Consider the following 16,708-nt stretch of genomic DNA (forward strand, 5'->3'; position numbering starts at 1 on the left):
ACCAAGAATGTATTATTTATTGCACTTGTGGAACTTCCAAAAAAATGCCATTTAGGAACTAGAAAAAAAAGAGCTGAATAAGCAATTTGTTTTCGATTCATCAGCAGCACCAGAAAAGAAGCCCAACCAATTTGAGCCCAACGATTTATTTCGCTTTCATTACCTTTCATGCTCAAAGTTAAATCTAGATAATCTTTGAAATTATATTTCCTTTAAAACCTCAAAGTATTGCATTAAAGTACAACCGCTTCAACTTTGAGCCAGAAAGGGAAAAACCCAGAACTCAGAAGCTGAGAAAAAATAAAATGTGACATACCTTTGTGATTAACTTCAGATAACAAGAATACGCATGCACCGGTGATTAATTTCACCTCAGATCTCTCATAAAAGCTTCTGCATAGAGCTACATATTTGCTGTATTTTCAGCTCTCAGTTCAATGGTGGCTGCCAAAAATTTATTCTGAGGCTAAGACACCTCCTGCTGAATGGGTTTAAAATAGCGATCTGATTCAAAATGCCCTGGATTGCTTCTCAAAAGGACATCCTTTATCTGGCTTTGTAGACACCACAGAAAAGTGATCTTCATGTCCCTAACCAGAAGACTTACTGTTAATTCTGGCAGAATTAACACCATGATTTACTACATGTCCAAGAAAACATTAGGAATCTGGGAAGGGAGCAGAAAGGAAAGAGTCCAACTTCACAGAAGCTGAAGACATCAGAAAAAAAGCCAAAATGTTAGTTTTAGATGTCTGAAAATATCTTTCTCTTGTGTAGCTCATTAATGCTGTGTACCTTTTCCTTCTCCAGTGCTTATAAAAAAATATAAAATAAATCATTGTTTGGATTAAATCTTGGCTTGCAAAAACTGCTGTCAATAACAGGAACAAGTTATTTTATCCCAAAATATGCATTACTTTTTAAAAAGATGGATGAGCCAGACTTTAATCAGGATGTGGTTATTTTATTTTGTTGGGTGATCTGGAAACCCTTACCTACCTTTTTTTTTTTTTTTTTTTAAGAATTAAAAGTTATCCAATATTTGGCTTTATCTAGCATTTGAAGGAAGAAGGGATCCAACTCTTAAATCAGCAAATTTCATCATCTGAGCAATGCCCCCCTAATGCTTTTGAAAGCTTATTAAAACAAACATGTTGCCATGAAGACTTCAGAAAAAGGTTCAGGCCCAAAAACCAAGAGAGAGACAGAGCTGCTCGCTCCAACTGCTCCATCCCCTAAAATAATCTAACGTAACTTAACATTTGCTCAGAAGAGATTCCCCAGGTAAGATTTCCAGTGGATCCTTTCACCCTAACATTCCTTCTTTGGATGCAAACCTGAACGTTAGCTCATTTTGCAGGTAGCTTTTCTTTCTGCCAAGCAATTAATATCAAAGCTATTCCAGGATCCTGTTTCCATTGTAGCTACTCTCTCTCCTCTCGGCTGACGTTATGCCAATCTTGTCAAAGAACAGAAACTAAAAACTCAAGGGCATAGTGAAATGAATTGTTGGAACTGATGCAGGCTGAATAGCAAACAGACGGTCAGCAAAACCATGAGAACCAAATGGGAGGGGAGACTGATAAATGATTAATAATACAGGTCAGCTTCACTTTGGAGGTATCTCATCAAAAGTTGTTTGCCTTGTAAGCTTTGGAGGAGTTGTCTTGTTCTACCCTGACCTGCAGGTGTACACAGACTTCACCTGCAATACTGCAAAGTGCTTTCATCAGAACGCAAAGTCACAATGGCAGTTAGGTGGGCCAAGGATTTCTCACATACTCTCTGCCAGACTGCCACTCCCAGAATTGACTAGCCACAGAGCTCACCCTTTCCTCAAAATCCAGGAAGACAGAGATGTGGGGACCTGAGGAGTACACGGGAGGCTTGCTAAGTATTCAAATGGTCAGATGGTCTATTTTAGCTTTCCTGTACCCTGGAGAAAAAACTTCTAAGGGCATCTAATATACTGGACTGTTAAAACACCAACTATCAATGACAAAGACTCTCCTAATTTAAGATACCTTTTGTAACTGCTTACTGGAATGCACATGAAGTTTTTTTACCTCACCCCATAGTTGAGGGTTTCACTCAATCACATACCGTTCCTACTAGTGGATACAGGAATCCAGCACCAACACTGGCCCGAATGTCTCGGATTGGCAGAATAAAACCCGTAGGTGCTCCTTTTTTTTCAGGGTCATGAGACAAGGATAAGTGAGTTTTAGCCATGCAGATTGGCAGCTTTCCAAATCTCTGGGAAAGGCCGTGAAAAGCAAGAGAAAGGGGAGAGAAATAAGTGAAAAATCAGTAACTCTTCCTGTACACAAATGTAATGGCTCTATTCTGCCATTCTCTGCAGATCAGACATTTTATTAGGACATTTCATTCCTCATCAACTGCTTCATCCACAGCCTGTCAGATCTGTTGACCATTCTGCATTCCCATTCCTCCTCTCTCAAACTCTCTCCCTGCCCCCCTCTAAGTATTAAAGAAAGAACCACTATGGCCACCAGCACATCCAACTGAGTAAAAAATTAATGGTATGGAAGTGTTAGATACACAACCTTGATAGCTAACTTACTGTCTACTCTCTTCGCCAAACATTTATTTAAATAGCTCAGAGCTAAAGTTCTTGTTCAGCTGAGGTCAGCTAATTAGAAATGTTTGATCAATATAATTGCAGGTCGTAAGGAAGTGGCAATTACATGCCTATGGTATTTTGATAGACTTGTAAAGGAATATACAAGAAACATAAAAGCGAGAAACTACATATGCCAGTAGTAAATAGACTGCAAAAGCAAAATTATTCGAGCACACTGCAAACAAAGAATGGCTAATTCTCACATTGCTCTTCCCTTCAAAGCTCTTTACAGACCTTCATTAATGCAGAAGCAGGTAAATTCACAAGAATGTCATGCTTGAGAAGAGTAAAAGCAATACAACCAGAAAGCATCTAATTCAACAACCAGGTGTCAGGTTCAAAACTTATAAAAGTACATGTTTTTTCCACAAGAAGTATTCTATCACCTGTGGAACTCTTTCCCCAACATAATTGTGACTGGCAAAAATCCATATGGGTTCAAAAACTGATTACACAACTCAGTGGAACAAGATAAAAAAACCCCAAAACCAGAGACTATTTAGCACCAATGTGACCACTTGTAGTTCCCTAATTCCAAAACTGCTGAAGGATTGGAGAGTACCGTAGAGAAAGATCACTGAATCCTCCTGGCCTTCTCTCCCCATAGACTATCACACATGTGCTACTGGGCCAGATGAGTTCTATCTTCTCCACTAGAAGCCAGGCCCAGTTTCTCCCTCCCCATACCACCTCCTCTTCCTCCTCTGCCATAGCAGCATCTAACAAGTCCTAGACAAGGTCATGATTTGAGTGATGATTCCCTTCACACACAGTTTGAAGACCACTGTTCAATATGAACATTTTAAATGAAAAGCACCACTGGTATCAGGTGACGTGGAAAACTCACTTGCTTAGTGTACAAGGCAACTTTCTTCTGTGCTTCTGGAAGTAGCTCAATGTCACTTGCCCCATAGATCTGCTGTGCAATAAGCCTGATCTTATCTATAACAGGGAGCTAGGAAAAATAAAAATAAAAAAAAAAAAAAAAAAAAAGAGACAGGCAAGTTAGTGTGGCCAAACTATAAAGAGCCATAACATCATAGCAGCTTCACAATCCTTCATACGTGTCGTGCAATGCCCATGCGCAGATACAAGAGCTTTTCCCATTTGCTGTAGAACAAAGCTATACAGTAATTTGGGGGTTTTCAAAACACATTTATCTTGTTGCAGTTGTTTCTCTTGGTAAGAGGGCAAAACTAGTTTACTACAGTCAGAAACAAAAAGGTACACAACAGTATTTCTTATAAGCTGTGCTTACATATTAATTACCCCCACTGCAAAAGAGGCATCTTTATTCTCTCTCAAGTTTAAGTCAAAAAGCAGACAAAAATAATTTGAGGGTATACAAGTTAATGGTTAAATAAAAGCACAAATAAAACAGGTTAAAGAAGAAAAATTGAAAGCATCTGTTAAAGAGCTAAAACAGGTATGACAACATAGCTCTGCACCTCATTAGGTTCTTGAATAGGTGCTTGCTATTAAAGGAGGATTCAGGCCATAACCTGGGAACTAACAGTGACTTCATTACCTCCAAATCAATTGTCAAATATGCTTAATGTACAAAGTCATTAGCAACACACACACACACACACACACACACACACACTCTCTTCCACTCCAACCTGTAGTATGACTCTATGAGCCTTACTTGTAGAGGAAAAAAAAAAAAGTTAAAAATGGACAAATTCCATTCCATAGCCTGGTGTATAGATTCCCATCCTGAGCAACCAGTGCACCCAGAAGCTCTGCAGTAAGGTAACAGGTTTGGCCAGGCTTGTTCCAGTCCATGCCGACAGGAATGCATGTCTCAAGTTCAAGAACTAAACTTCCCCTTAGCCTGGAACATGGCTGCCACGGAAGAAACCTGTTTGTCATCTCTAGCAGAGGCACAGCAGCAGCTTTCAGTGTCAAAAGTAAGCAATATTTCACTGGGTAGTCAAAACGACAAGAACTGACTAACTAGGTCTTTGAGACTGGTGGAATAAGTGTTATGCTCTAAAATAAAATTTCTTCTTAGTTTCTCAGAGCAGCCTGTCAGTCAGCCTTCAAGTCAACTTAAGTCAACTTAAGCTAGTGAAACCAGCTGATCTCCACCTTAGAAACAAAGCACCTCTGTAATACTGTGAGTTCTTACCTCCACATTATAGAGGAATGTGAAGTTGCTGGGTGCCTGCGATGCTCTCTGAACAGCTTGGGCCAGTGCAACCGCTCCTTTACCTCCCTCTGCCCAGTGAGTGCACTCCACAGCATCAAACGCTCCTGCTTCCTTTGCCAGTTGTACTACAAGGGCCAGTTCAGCCTTTGTATCTGTTCTGTAAGGAGAAAAGTTCACACATTTGTACCGGACTGTGCACACAGTAAATTATCTATTGGTTCTAACCATTTCTCTCTTGACAAGATCTAAAAGCTGTCCAAAGAAATCAGTATCCAGCCATCAGGAAGCTGCTGAGGGGCTATCCACCACAGCCTTCTCCACCTTGGTGAAGGAAGCTACTCCACAGAGGAACAGACAGCAACAGATAGCTCTGGAACAACATGCAGAAACCCATGACTACTGACAGAGCAGCGTTCCAGACTTTCTGCCGTTTCTGTCCTGTATGGGCAATGCAAATCCTGTTTCCATGAGAAAATTCAAAAAGGCGTTAGTAATGCTGATTTAGAGATGCTAAGGTGTGCTATATCATGTGCACACAGCAAGCTAAAAACCATAATTTCTCTACATCAGCCTATATGCATTTACTTCAGATGAGGAATCCTTAGCTGACTACTCTGCTTCAACTGGCATCAGCTTTAACACACCAGTTCAAAGCACTTCTGCTTGCATAAAAAGGCGACACACAGATTCTATTTCCTGTGCAGTACAACGTGCAGAGCCTGAAACGCTTCTTAGTGGGGCATAATTATTCCACACAGCAGGCTACTGAACACAGTGTTGTTGACAGCACAGGCACCTCACTATCTATTGTGACCTTAGATTTCACATCATCACAGGCACCTTTTGTCCTCAGTAATCTGGCCAGTCACAGTGTAAGTGATGGAAGATAATAGTCATAAAATCCTAAACTAATTTAAACTAAGGAATACATTTGAAATGACTATGCAGAGCTCCCCTATTTATTCAGCATCTTCCAACAATGCAAAATGCTGCAAACAATACATTGACAGTACTGAAAACCAGAGGTTCTGTTAAACATAGCAGATAAAGTGACACAATTTTATACCCATGCATCACTTCCATGTCCCAGCTCACTCACCTGAAAGCATTGACAGCCACTACTACTGGGACACCAAACATCCGTGCATTTTGGATTTGCTTGTTTAGGTTGCTACAGCCTTTTGCCAACAGTTGAAGATTCTGTAAAGACAACAGCAAGCAGGAAACACGTTTTATCAGGGGCAGTGAAACTTTTGTTCCAAATCCACTATGTCCACAGCTAATGATAAATATGTCAAAATGGGAATGAAACCACAAAGGCAAATCCCCAGTGCTACTTTCTGAGCAGTCCAGACCAGTGCATGCTCTTTGATGGAAGAAAAGAAAAGGAATGACTACTTCAAATGATTGCTGGTTTCAGCTGCCAAGCCAAGGCAAGAGAAATCACTTTTTATCATTTTTTTTCTGTTATTCTTAGTAAGTTAATGCCCATGCTCATTAACTCCCCACAGTAAAGCCTCATTTTACGCTGACACATTCCTCTTTATGTATTAAATATCATTAGCAGTGAATTTCAAGACAGTTGTTTGAAGTCTGTGGCAACAGCTTTCAGTTTACACATATTTACATTTTGCAGCATCAGAGACTATTCATGGAAATCCAGACATTTCATTCCTTCCTATGCAAAGAATAATCCACACAGAAGCTCCACAAGTGAAAAAGCTGCAGCAATGTAAAGACAGCCAGACCAATTATCCAAGTGTACACAACCATTCAAGGCACAAGGATAGAAGCTGAGACACTGGTTCACCTTCCTCTCTGCTTGCAAATGGTGGGGGGAAATAAAACCAGAAACTGCTGCTGCTAAGAAGAGAGTAATTAGAGAGGCACTGTGAATATTTTCAGAAACAATATTTCAGCCAAGCAATTACTCTATACTGAGAGGGTCAGGGGACAAGGAATAGATATTACTATGAAAAATTGAGCACACAGACAACTGCATCAGCTTAGGAGAAACAAAAAGGCTAGGTCAAGTACAATAAATGCTTCAAAGAGCAAAGCCAAAGTAACATCATAAAAAAAAAACAAACCCCAAACCACCCCTACCCCCCAAAATTACAGCTTGTATGAGGAAGCATTTCCCTGGCAGCTGAAGAAATGACACACTAGCTATCCAGGCGTGTACTGCATGACAACATTGTGTCATGACTGCAGTTAGTTGGTCAATTGTCACAACAGGTAAAGGAGGTTACCTCTTCCATGTACTCCTTTGGTAAAGGTACCCCAGCAGTGACCTGGGGAAAAAAGGAAAAGAAGAAAAACATGGAACGCCATAAGATTTTTATCCATGACAGCAATTCTTGCTTCATTCTTATTAAATGGCATCAAGATACAACATTCTACTCTAGGCTGATTGTTTTTTCTAAGAAAAAACATAAAAGGAAGAATAAAAGACTGCAGTACAACAAATGACTGACTGTGGCAGTATCACAAGTGCCCCAGCATACAAGCACTTCATTAGAACAATAAAACAAGCAGGTATGTACCTGTAACATACTACAATGAAGCAGATTACTAGCAACAGCGACATATGGATACCTTTTACTACTGCAAACCTCAAGACAATTACAAGTAGATCAAACCCTACAGGGCTTTAAGTGACTGGATCAGAACAGTAACAGCCCCTCACTCCTAAAGAAAACCTTTCCTAGTACTTACTGCAGGCCCTCCTCCATGCATTTTCAGAGCTCGGACAGTAGCAACCAACACCACCACATGAGGCCGGAGACCAGAATAGCGGCACTTAATATTAAAGAATTTCTCCATGCCTATGTCTGCACCAAATCCTGCTTCTGTAACTAGAGTAGGAATTAAAAGAAAAGAAGCTTGTGAGAGGTTGCTGGGTAGAGAAATTGCGCTCTGATTATATAAATCAGAAGCTTCTTCCAAGACAAAAAAACCCCAAAGACAGTCACGGTAAAAAAAACCAAACAACAAACAAGCAGGCAGATCCCTCCCTGCAAACAAAAAACCAAAAAGCAAACAAAAAACACGCTCCACACACTTACCAACAAAACCCTCTTCACCCACAAGCTTCAGTGCTATTTTGTCTGCCAACACTGAAGAATTCCCATGTGCAATATTGGCAAAAGGTCCAGCATGAACAAACACCGGTGTTCCCTAGAAAAAGGGGGTTGTGGGAGAGAGAGAGAGAAAGAAAATCAGAGGGTACAATTTAGCAAATCTGCAGCATTTCAGAAACTAAGTACTATGGTACCTGAAGGTGAAGAAAAATGCTTTTAGAAGACAGATCTTAAAGCCTTCTCATCAAACATTTGTTATCAGTCATAAGGACTACAGGGCAAACAGGATTATAATAATCTGCACAAGTGGAGATATTAATCCGCTTAGGAAAAGGATGGCTAAATTCCAGCAACTCTTTGCTGTTCTCCTGCATCCACAACATTTAGATTCCCAAAACAACTCCTGGCATTAAAGACTACAGAACAGAGACACAGCAAAGTTTCATGCATTTCCCCCGGGTCATCCCACATGCCAATGGCAGACCTAGAAAGAAGCTAGCCTTCTCCCGTAGCTGAACCTTAGGTAGGAAACCACAATAAACATCTAACTCTAAGCAGAGTAAGCCCACGCTGTTTTTGATGAATGAACTAAACCGGTTGCTTCTTGGCTCTGAAAATGCACATATAGCAAATCATCTGTGCTCACCTCTAGTGTCTGCATGAGGTTTGGTTTAACAGCATCTTTCATCAAGACAGCCAGAGCACCAGTCACACCCTAAAAGAAAAAAAGGGCAATCGGTTTCCAGGTGTAATGAGACCTTGAGACAGTTCCTGTGCAGTGTCAAGGCTCTGCTTTTATCCTGGTGAGCTTTAAGGACCAGAACCAGCAGTTGCTCTAGATGTAACCAATTCTACTCAGGACAAGGCAGAATAACGACCTTTACATTCTTGTAAGAGTATCTGTGATTTCTGCTGGGGGCAACCTCTTGGTTGTGACCATGCTTGGCCATCACTTTGTAGTGAAAGTATAAAGAACAATTGCTGCTTCAATGCTATAGCAAGGTTAGTAAACAATAGCAGCGAGAGGTAACCCTTACGTACGTATGGTTTACTGTAGCCCATTCAGTGGCACAAAGCAATGTGCTTAGGTTTTGCAGGTAAATTTGTCTTAGACTTTTTTCCTTCCTCAATTCAGCAACTAGGCTCTACATACTGGCCTTTAAATGTCCTAAAAAGCTGCTACATCCTGCCCAAGTCTCTTGCGCCACATGAAAGATTATTTAACATCCTGCCCAAGTCTCTTGTGCAGAAATAACTTTTGAAGTGAACCTCTGTGCTCATGAGAAAGACCAGGCTGACATCATGAAAGGCAAACACTGGAGCCCATGTTTCCTCTGAGGTGCAGCAGTATGTATATTCTGCTGCAATTCAGCTTCCTGCAAAGTGAAAGCTTGTGATTTCATCCACATCTGCTTTGGGAGAGAAAATGAGGGTTTGGTCATCCTTGTGACTAATACAGTTCAGTGGAAACTGAACCGACTGTTACCCAGCACTTGCAAAAGTAACTAGAATTGCTATCATGGGTATTGAGCCAAATGTTCACAGTTATGAAGTTATGAAAACCTTGAACCACGATTTCTTTTTCTTCCCTTTTAATTTTAATTGGATTGCAGCACTCAATTATATGAAAGATTTTTTTTTTTTAAAGACATTCACTGCTTTGTTTCATTAGTTTCACTCTTGCCACATGAAAGCTTATTTAACATTTAATGGATAAGCTTTAAACTTCAGTCATCTCCACAATAATGAAAACTACAGAGCAGGATTTCCATGGCAACATTTCAGACCTGTGTCACTCAGTGGCACTTCAATACATCCCATCTCTAAAAACCCGTAGTCAGTTTTTGATTCCACATTTATTCCCAGTTTCTTTGCACTTGCTGGTAGCACACTTGCAACATTGGTTGTATCACAGCAGAAGGACTCAGACATCCTATTGTGCCAGTCTGGTCTCTGCAATCACTGTTTCTGCCAGCATAAAGAGTACATTAACAGTCCTAAGATGCAAGCCAATGGCTACCATCAGTGCAAACATATAACATTCAAGAGAACCTGTTGGACAGGTCTGATAGCCATCCTCCATTCCACAGTTGCAATGGACAATGTTAAATATAATTAGATTTAAAAGTAAAAATAAATAAATAAATAAAATCTTGAGACAAAAGACTTCTATCACCTGGACTCTACATAAAACTCAAAGCAACTCGCTATCCAAACACCATCTGCCTCCACTGCTGATGGGCAGCAGGAGAGACTCCTGTTTTCCAGAACAGGGTTTAACCCAGGTACTTAAGGTTAAACTGGCAGCATGCTAGCAGTAGGAACTAAGATCTCAAAGCTCCCTACAGAACTTTGGCACATGCCCTCTCTCATTTCCAACAAATGTCTCTCATAAGGACATTTACAGTTAAACAGTTCCCAGCCTAGCCCTTTTCCTACAAGGCCAGAGTCAGGCCATGTTGCTAATCTACTGTTTCTTAGGCTTATCCTGGAAGGAAGTAAAACAAACAAACAAAAAAAAAAACCCCAAACACAAGAAAACAAAAAAACCCACAGCAAGATAGCAAGAGCTGGGTAAGCCTTAGTCCTGTGTCCCACCTTGTTGGAAACAGAGGTCAGGATACCCACCCTGTGGATTCTTCTATCCCATTGGAAATGTTAATTCAGAAAATGCAAGACAAACCTCATTAACACCACATCATGCAAATTTGTAATACTCTTGTCTTTTGCAAAGCAGGCTGTGAAAAATACCTATTATACAGGACAGCAGTAAGCACCAGTATCATGTCTCTATTGACTAGTACAAAAGTACTGAGCCTGTTCTCTGTCTTGAGGCCAAGTGGCAGGGCACAGTTCACATACAGGGCTCAATTCCCCTTCCCTTATCCAAACAGGGTTGCCATCTTCAAAAGATTTATTGGAAGAAGTGTCTGGGACACAGGCTATTCCCCTGAAACCACGCTGAAGCACCACTGGGGAGAGTGCTAGTTGACACACTCCACAAACATGCCAAGAACTGTACTAATAATTATTGTATGACAGCTGCAAGACAGTGTTGCAGCTTGCATCTGCTGCTTAGGACTGCTTTACGTACTGGTAATAAGACAACACCAGTGCTACTACTTACAGTATCTCACACAGTGGAAATAAAGGATTTGTGTCCCTCGTTAAAGACTGCCTTACGGAGACCTTGCAAAATTTGCAAAGGGTTTGGCTTTTATAGCATTCACAACCTCCCAGAATAAGGTATTTCATCATCTGTAATTAAATTTGCATGAGCCTTTTCTCCTGCTCAATGTCTTCCTCACTCCAGGGAACCTGAGAAACAAGATGGCCAGCAGGATGCATTTTGAGTTCTTCTGATTCATAAATATGCTTTTTATCTAGAAGCCACCATGTATTTCCCCATTAATTCCTATGCTGCTAGCTTCAACTTGACACATAGCACATCACAGAGGACCGTTTGTCCCTGCCCAGATCACATGCACACACAAACTCCCTAGGTAAGGTGCTAGCCACACTGAAGTAAAAAAACCTTTGTTAACTCCCGGGGCTAAGATTTTTGTCTTTGATCTTCCATATGCTAAGGGATTTTCTGTACAGAAATGTCTCTATGCTTTTCAATCCATGAACTTTTGGAAGTACTAGGAAAAAGCATTTGAGAAATGAATGACTCTCTTACAAGGTCATCTGTTGTAACTGGTTCTCCTCTCTTGCTGGAAGCTACCACCATTCTGCCCAGTCGCTTTTTCATATCATCCAACCCATCCGACAGTGCTAAAACTGCCATGATTTCACTGCTGACCGTGATGTCAAACTGAGCCTGCAAGAGATGAATAAAGTATGTGAACTCATCAAGATTCCCTAGCAGCAATCCTTACCTCTGCTAAATTCTTGAAACAAAGCCAATCATCACCATCATAAAAAAACCAACCAAACAAACCCAAAAAACCCCAGACATACAAATATAAAAGAAATTCAAAGCATTACTCTCAGAACATACTTCATTTAATTTGGCCATTTTAAACTGTATTTTCTTCTGCAAAAATAAGTAATACCTATTTATTCCATTGCTATTACATGACTCTCTCCTGGCACATACATTAGTGATTCATGTAAGAATGCTTAATGCTAACAAATTATATTTTTGAAGACTGAGCTTACTAACTCATCTGACTATCACTAAACAGTACAGTAAATGAAAAAAAAAAAAAAAATCAGATTCTATAGGAAATGAAGGATAGAATTCATCAGACATAACACCGACACCTCCCTTGAAGCTAAGCACCCTAGGGACATTTCCAGTCAACAGAAAGAGGCTCTTCTGAGCATAATTCATTTGAACAATTAATTTGACAGTTACTTAAGGGATGAGAGGAATCACAGCCCAGATTGCCTATTTTACTCTATTGATTATATAATGAATCCAGACAACGAGCTCAGATACTATGTCTAGTTTTGGCCAGACACATTCCACCCAAAGCATGTGCAGTGGTGAACATTAGCCATTGCCATGCATGGTCTTTACAGAGGGCAGTTGTGTACAACTGTTATTATGCCACAGTCATCCCAGTTTGGGAACCCAACATTCAGGAGAGAACAGGAAAGGAGGGAACAGACAACAAAACTAAGCGCTGCACTGGTAGCATATTTAACTGCTTGGTTGAAGGGACTTTTTGCTTTCTCTTTAACAAGGTACTGGTAAAAGATGGAAACATCTGGCGTTACAGGAACTTGCTTTAGGACCACGTTCTTCAAAGCGCTTTTTAAAACATGCAAGAAAAGGGAACAATTACCGTTCGTGAGAAGCCTTTTTCTGTTGGAGACTGTCCAATAGTGATTTTCCTAAGGAACCTGTCATTTGTATCCAGTACTGCGAGGAATGCAGAAAGAAAGATGAAAAATCACATTGCAAGTCATAAGTCACATCTATGCCCTATTACAAACACTCAACTAGATCACCTATGAAGGGAGGATGGCAGTTTGAGATACCATCCTCTCCTAAAGAATAGCAAGCGCTGCTCAACATGATTCTTCCCCAAAACTGAACTGCAACAAAGTTAAGATAACCAGAGTCACATGCAGACCCTGTACTGCATCCAGAGGAAGTCTACCTCCCTTTGTGTGCATTAACCACAAGTCCAAAGCCTCTCTAAAAAGCAGAGCTGCTAGTATTATTCCGTTTGCTTTTTCACAATCATTAGTCAATGTGAAATCTGGAAATTATGACAGCCAAAAAAGAAATAACATTATCATTTTATAAGCTAAGTGACAAAATGGTCAGATTCTACTATTTAGTGAGAATAGTTTCACACAGCCCCATTAACTCAAATTACCTTGGAAATACAAACTATTAAATACTGCCTTAAGTTTGCTGTTTCTTACTATCCACTTGAAAAATTCCAAGCATTTAATAAAATACTTCCCATGTGGCAGACTACTTCAGCCCCTTACAGGTTATGAAGCAGATTTTGGAGAATACATTTCACACTGTATTTTAATAAAAAGAAGAAAAAGCAATATTCTTGGGGTCTAAATCAGAAAAAAAGCCCGTATTTGAAATTTCTTTTGCTAGTGAAATATTAAATCTGCCAGACCAGAGATTGATCTTACCTTCAGGTATCTTTAAAAACATTTTTAAAATCTGGCCTTTATTTGCTGTCAGTCCCCAAGAGAGCAAGTGGGCAGATTAAAATGGAGTTTAATCCCAGAGCAGAACCCTCTCGCTGCTCATGGAGCTTTCTCAGTCAGGTAAAAAGGCTGTTCGCTACAGTTCCCACTCAACTCTCTCAGTGACTGACAAATCCAGAAACACAAACCTGCACCAATTAGTGAAGTCTTAATCTTTGTGAATTCAGAGCAGATTCAAGCCCCTGTGTCAGACCCTTTAGGAAAAGGATCCCAGCTGCAGGCATCTATCCCACCAAACACTCAGGAGAGGCCAGCCCTGCCCTCTTTCCCATTTTCCCAGGAAACAGTTCCTGCTGCACTTGCAAACCTCTTTTGACACACATTTTGTTTCTTAATAATTCTTTCATTTAATAGCTCTTGTACCTCTTTGCCATGTTATGGTGCCTGGGTCAATGTCCAATCTCACAAATAAGCTTATTTCTTCCTTTGTCAAAGCCATAGGATCAGTTTTGTTAATGCCCAATTTCTATGGGAGGAAAGGACAATAAAAGAAAAAAAGGTATAACAAGCAGATTCACAGAAATGAACCTTTCACTAGAGAGCAATGAGCCTTCAGCAGCAGCATCTGCACATTCAAAAATAAGCAGGGGATGCCTTTTTGGTGCCCCTTCTCCTAGACCCCACAACAATGTAAGATGATCCATACCAGTCCATATCTGGAAGCAGAGCTTGCTGCTGACCAGCTAGTAGAGGGCAAGGCAGACAATAGGGCTCATTAGGGCAGGTTGTAACCAAGCTTTGTGCAAGGCATCTACAGAAAGAGTAACAGAGAGCACTCTGCAGTTCCTTACACACCTTTTTCTAATCATTAGCCTCACATGCTTACATCCATTTCTCATTAGTTTGCCTAGGGTCACTGCACACAGGCATGCGTATTTAAAGACACTGCTTTCAGCATGCTGGTTAAGCAGCACAAAGGAGGAATTAAACATTTCAGTCACAAGGCTGTCAGCATCCCAGAAAGCTGATCTTGAACATACTGAGAGGATGGGCAGTTTGCCAAGTTGCTTAATTGAGAGAAGAATTATCTCAAGAAGCCTGATACAACTGCAAGCTTAGGAACGAGCAAAACGATTGAGTTGATTTATGAACGAGCAAGTATTTTTAATTAACTAGACAGCTAAGTTGTATTTTTCTCCTGAAGAACAGCAAGGAAGAAGAAAGTCTGTTCTCTTCCTCTTCAAGCACATCATTTAGAGAAATAAACAACAACAACAAAAGATATCATCTTTCTGGAATATTAGCATCCCATTCACATCTCAGCATTTAATAACCAGAAGAGTGGTTAGGGTAGAGTTCCCTCAGCAGTCCATCAGGAACACCAGGCAGTATGACATACCTTCTTTGCTCAGCAGTGGAAGCAAACCACACAGTCTCTAATGGTTGAGAAATTATAGCCAATTAATAAATCAGAGTTTTAGCTTCCTAAGTAGTCTGACTACTGCTCCTGACTTCCAAATGGGCAACTGATCCAGCGTGAACACTGTACAAACAGGTCTGTACTTCGAATGAACTTAGCAGGCCCCAGACTGTCCTTCTAGCCAGAAGGTTCAAGCCCAGTGCAAAACTATTCCTCTGTTAATCCTCATTTTTGCAGAAGTCAGGGACACGTGCTGGCCCACATTAATTTCTGAGCATCAGTCTGCTCAGGGATTGCCACTCAATGACAGGGCTACTCATCTAACTGGGAATTCTTTTTTGGGGAGAGGAGGAGTGGGCAATGTAGGGGACAGGTATTTTTTTTCTATTTTTCCCTGCTTTCTTAATCTGGATAGGACAAAAAATTCTCTATGTTCTCTTTTTGCTGAACTTTATAAATTGCCTTTCTTTGTGCTGCATTATCTATATAGTTGTCACAAACGAACTCTTCAACTCTAGCTGTAACTGGGTGTAAGGTACAGGGGCTGATTCTGGTCCTTTCTTAAAGTGCCTTGCGGACACTAAATTGACACTATTAACAAAGGGCACTAACCCCTTTGCCTCTTCCCACTGCATTACTCATACAGCATATGATAAAGAGTTACATCAATGATTCTTCCCCTTGGGGCTGCATCTCACTGTTTTCTGTGCTGTAGGAAGGGCTACCATACTTCTGCACACCTTGTGTAAAAAATAAATGCCAGCAGAATGACCTAGAGGACAACATGAGGGTTTCTGTAACTTAGCTCTGCCTACGTAAAGGATGAGTAAATGCAACAGAACCAGAAACCAATGCGAAACCAGTGAACTTACCTGTAATCTTCGGATCTGAATGCCTGAGAACTTCCTAACACCATTGACAGAAGGCACCAAACGGTCGTAGAGAGCCTTGCAGAATGAAACAGGTAGTTAATTAGCACTGCTGGCACACCTAAAACAACTTGGCCAAATACATCATAAGAAAGGATCATACCTGGTCAGTCTGAGTTAGCTCATGGAATATACGTGTGTCAATAGCAGCAGCGACCAGGTTGTTGGCTGCAGTGATAGCATGGATGTCACCAGTGAGGTGAAGGTTAAACTAGAGGAGATAAAACATATCAGTTACCTCATCCTGCTGAAATTTTCATTTATTTCAATTCATCGTAGACAGATGGAAAGAAAAGTATTAATAGCAATGTTAAAGTGGGTGAGGGTGGAGGGGGAGAGATTGCTCAGTGCAGTATGTGGAAGAGAGGAAAGAATTTCTCTAAAACAGAAAAATGCCTCCCCCACATTTATGTCATTTTACAAACTTCCAGAACGAAGCTTCCAAATAAAAAGGTTTTTTTTTCCCCACGAGAACAGTTCTCACAGGCTCCTTGACACCTGAGAAGACCATGGTATGGCACATCTGCATTGCTCCTCCTTCACCTTCCTTCTGACCCTTCTCATTATTTGCACAATAGGTTTCACACATCCATTAGCTAAAGCTGTTGCTGCTCCCACAAAGGTATCTGAGCTAAATTGAAACTAGCAACCTTGTGCAGTGCTAGCAGTAGAGCTGTGGTTGCACAGAGCTCTGCATAAGCTAACCACTCAAACACATTATCGTAGGCAGAACTTGTAGACCACGTACTACACAGTGACACTGCTAGTAGTTTTCTTGGTTCTATCTCATTAAAAGATAGTTTGAGTGGGTTTGTCTGCATGAGTTATCTGGCTGCACTGTAGCTA

At 40.6% G+C, this 16,708-nt stretch overlaps 1 protein-coding gene across 2 annotated transcripts in view; it reads right to left on the reverse strand.

The window, feature by feature from the left end:
- The window catches only part of MTHFD1 (methylenetetrahydrofolate dehydrogenase, cyclohydrolase and formyltetrahydrofolate synthetase 1), a 127,468-nt gene that overhangs the window by 3,442 nt on the left and 107,318 nt on the right, over positions 1-16,708 (reverse strand). For both annotated transcript variants that reach the window (XM_049828828.1, XM_049828827.1), the window contains 13 exons: positions 15,966-16,073; positions 15,806-15,880; positions 13,937-14,039; positions 12,679-12,755; positions 11,565-11,705; positions 8,529-8,597; positions 7,868-7,979; positions 7,518-7,657; positions 7,052-7,093; positions 5,899-5,999; positions 4,779-4,956; positions 3,492-3,599; positions 2,104-2,256 (listed from right to left, as the gene is read on the reverse strand). In XM_049828828.1, the coding sequence (XP_049684785.1) occupies positions 2,104-2,256; positions 3,492-3,599; positions 4,779-4,956; positions 5,899-5,999; positions 7,052-7,093; positions 7,518-7,657; positions 7,868-7,979; positions 8,529-8,597; positions 11,565-11,705; positions 12,679-12,755; positions 13,937-14,039; positions 15,806-15,880; positions 15,966-16,073 (1,407 nt within the window). The remainder of the gene's footprint in view (positions 1-2,103; positions 2,257-3,491; positions 3,600-4,778; positions 4,957-5,898; positions 6,000-7,051; positions 7,094-7,517; positions 7,658-7,867; positions 7,980-8,528; positions 8,598-11,564; positions 11,706-12,678; positions 12,756-13,936; positions 14,040-15,805; positions 15,881-15,965; positions 16,074-16,708) is intronic.

The sequence above is a fragment of the Accipiter gentilis genome, chromosome 25, assembly GCF_929443795.1.
Source record: "Accipiter gentilis chromosome 25, bAccGen1.1, whole genome shotgun sequence".
Lineage (NCBI taxonomy): Eukaryota > Metazoa > Chordata > Aves > Accipitriformes > Accipitridae > Astur > Astur gentilis.